At 62.7% G+C, this 2,775-nt stretch overlaps 2 protein-coding genes across 7 annotated transcripts in view; one reads left to right on the top strand and one right to left on the bottom strand.

Moving 5' to 3' along the window:
• The window catches only part of CSTF2T (cleavage stimulation factor subunit 2 tau variant), a 2,132-nt gene extending 435 nt beyond the window's left edge, over positions 1-1,697 (bottom strand). The window contains exons 1-2 of one of the 5 annotated variants that reach the window (XM_044915995.1): positions 920-1,697; positions 160-868 (exon numbers count right to left, since the gene is read on the bottom strand). In XM_044915995.1, coding sequence (XP_044771930.1) covers positions 160-868; positions 920-1,633 — 1,423 coding nt within the window. In that variant the 5' untranslated portion in view covers positions 1,634-1,697. The other 4 variants (XM_021696086.2, XM_044915992.1, XM_044915993.1 and 1 more) reach the window with 4 other exon arrangements.
• The window catches only part of PRKG1 (protein kinase cGMP-dependent 1), a 1,258,435-nt gene that overhangs the window by 695,368 nt on the left and 560,292 nt on the right, over positions 1-2,775 (top strand). The window lies entirely within an intron of this gene.

Genomic DNA, 2,775 nt, shown 5'->3' with positions numbered 1-2,775 from the left:
CTTGTATGCCCGCCCCCTGCATGCCTGTCCCTTGTATGCCTGCCCCTTGCATGCCTGCTCCTTGCATGCCTGCCCCTTGCATGCCTGCCCCTTGCATGCCCGCCCCTTGCATGCCTGCCCCCTGCATGCCAGCTCCAGGATTTCCCACCCCTGAAATGCTTGAGACCTGCCTAGGTCCCTGAGGACCACCTGCCCCCATATTAATGGGCCCAGGTCCCTGGATTCCACCAGTCATAGGGCCTCTGGAACTGGGGCCAGGGCCCCGTATCTCCATCCCTCTTCCGTCTATGCCCCTCGCTTCCATCCCTCTGGTTTCCATTGCACAGGTCTCCATTCCTCTTCTCTCCATTACTCGTGTCTCTAAGACTTCAGTCTCCATGGCTCGAGTCTCCATCCCTCGAGAATCTCTACTACCTCTGCCATCCATAGGGAGACCCCTCTGATCTATCATGGGTCCCCTGGGCTCTCCCATCAGCAGTCTGGGATCTGCTAACGGCCCTCCCCTCATCTCATGGGAGGAAGGGCCGCGGCCGTCATGACCAGAGGCATGGTGCATGGGGGGACCCTGATGAGGTGGGCCAAGATAGCCTCTGGGCTCTACTTCTCCAGTGACTGAAAGCAAAGTCCCTCCACGTGGGTCGTTTGGAGCATCTCCCAATAGTCCTCGAGGAGGCAGGCCCCCGGCAGTCATGGGCCCACGAGGTATAGGAGCTCTAGGATCCGACATCTGCACCTGTCCCCGCTCTAAAGGCACTGGACCCACGCCTGGCATTCCAACCTGGGGCTGCATTCCTCCACCGGGGGTTAAGGCACCAGGCCCCGGTCCGGGAACCGCGGCTGGAATCGGGCCCGGGGCCGGCATCCCCCCCTGGATAGGGGTCTGCATCAGAGGAGGGATGTCTTTGACGGGTCTTCTGGCCATGTGCTGCGGCTGCGGGGCGGGAGGGTTCTGCTGGTTGAGCAGGACGTTGGGGCCGGGGCAGAGCCCGGGGCCGGGGCCAGGGCCGGAGACAGGCTGGGATTTGCCCGGGATCAGCGGTGTGACATGTATCTTGCGGTGCAGGATCTTCAGCGCGATCTCGGGGTCCATGATCCTCATGACCACCTGGGCCTGCAGCAGCGCGTAGGCCAGCTGCGGGTTCTGGAGCAGCATGTTCCGCGCCTCCTGGTGACTGTTCTGCACACACAGCTTCATCTGCTTCATGAGCTCGAACATCTGCTCCGGGGGCAGGCTGGCCACCGCCCTGGTGATGGACTCGGGGGCGTCCTCGGGGTCGATGGGGTCCCCGTACGGGGAGTCGATGATGGGCGCCGCAGGCCCCAGGCTCTTGAGCTCCTCCTTGTTCTTCTCGCTGGCGGCGTTGTCCACCCGCAGGGCCCGGCCGCTGAATTCGCGCCCGTTGAGGTTGCGCATGGCACTGAGAGCGGTCTCCTGGTCCTGGTACTCGCAGAAGCCGTAGCCCTTGGGCTTGCCCGTCTCGCGGTCGTACACCAGCCGGAAGCTGACCACCGAACCCACCTCCGAGAAAATGTCCTTCAGCTGCTCCTCGGTGGCCTCGTACGGAATGTTCCCCACGAACACGGAACGCAGCGACCGATCCATCGCCGGGTCTCTCACCGCCAAACTCGACATGATTCCGGGTGGGCGCCCAGCGGAGAGCCGATTCTTCCAGGAGTCGTCCTCTGGCGACCCACACTTCCGCTGAGCAACGGAAGCTGCTCTCCTGCCCCGTGCGGAAACCTCAGCGCCGCGACCGAATCGTTCCGCCCACCTGCGGAAGCCGCACCACCTGTGTGTTCCCCTCACTACCTCAGCTAGTGCTTTCTGCCGCTGGGCTTTCGTGATTCGGTCAGCTCCTGGTTACCGAGAAGGACGAGTCCCTTCTCCCTTATTCTGAAGACTTTCCATGGCGAGCCATCACGGCCTCCAGGAAAAGCTTTGTGCGGGCTGACCACAGTAAAAATGGCCGCAGGGGCTTCACCGTGGGAACCGGGAGCGGCCGCCTCCCTTGACGTCAGGGGCACTTTTGCTTCCGTTTGCCGGGCGGGAAACGGCCAACCGAAAGCGGGTCGGGCGGCGTGTTCTGGGTTCTGATGCTGGTGTATCCCGCAGCCGTCGCGCCCTCCTTCCTCCGGTCTACTTAAGCCATGTTTAAACTGTGAGGTGAAAGTGTAGCGTTTCAGAGCAGTCTGGGGTTTGCTCGGTGACGTACAGCAGCCCCGGCTCAGGAAACACCTGGGAGAGGAGCTGCCCGAGGCCCCGCTGCGGCAGGTGCAGCCGCGGGGGCGGCCCCGTGGGCACAGCCCTCGTCCGTGACGGCATCAGCCGGTACTAACGGGTGCTTCCTGGCCGGGACGTTTTATGGCCGCAGGGTAGGAGTTAAAGGGGTTCAGCCACTCTCCCCTGCGGCTTAGATCGCTTCCGGTTACTGCGGGCCGGTGCGAGGCTTTAGCCACCGCCGCCCGGGAGGGAGAAGCCAGCTGCCTTGTCCTTACTGCTGCTGGTTCAGAGTGAAACAGACGTGGGGCGCGGCTTGTCCCCCTCATTTAGCAGGTGACAGCGGAGAAGCGTGCAGGGCCGGAGCGGGCAAAGCTAGAATGCCTGCCGTCTCGTCTCTTCTCTTCTCTTCTCCTTCCCTTCCTTCCCCCCCCTTTTTCCCCTTCCCGCTTACCTTCCTCCCTTCCTCCCTTCCTTCCTTCCTTCTCTTCCTCTCTCCCTTCCTTCTCTTCCTCTCTCCCTTCCTTCTCTCCCTCCCTCCTTTCCTTCTTTCCCTC

Source organism: Neomonachus schauinslandi, chromosome 6, assembly GCF_002201575.2.
Source record: "Neomonachus schauinslandi chromosome 6, ASM220157v2, whole genome shotgun sequence".
NCBI classification, from domain to species: domain Eukaryota; kingdom Metazoa; phylum Chordata; class Mammalia; order Carnivora; family Phocidae; genus Neomonachus; species Neomonachus schauinslandi.
The sequence above is the reverse complement of the archived record's forward strand: the minus strand, read 5'-3'. Positions and strand labels throughout refer to the sequence as shown.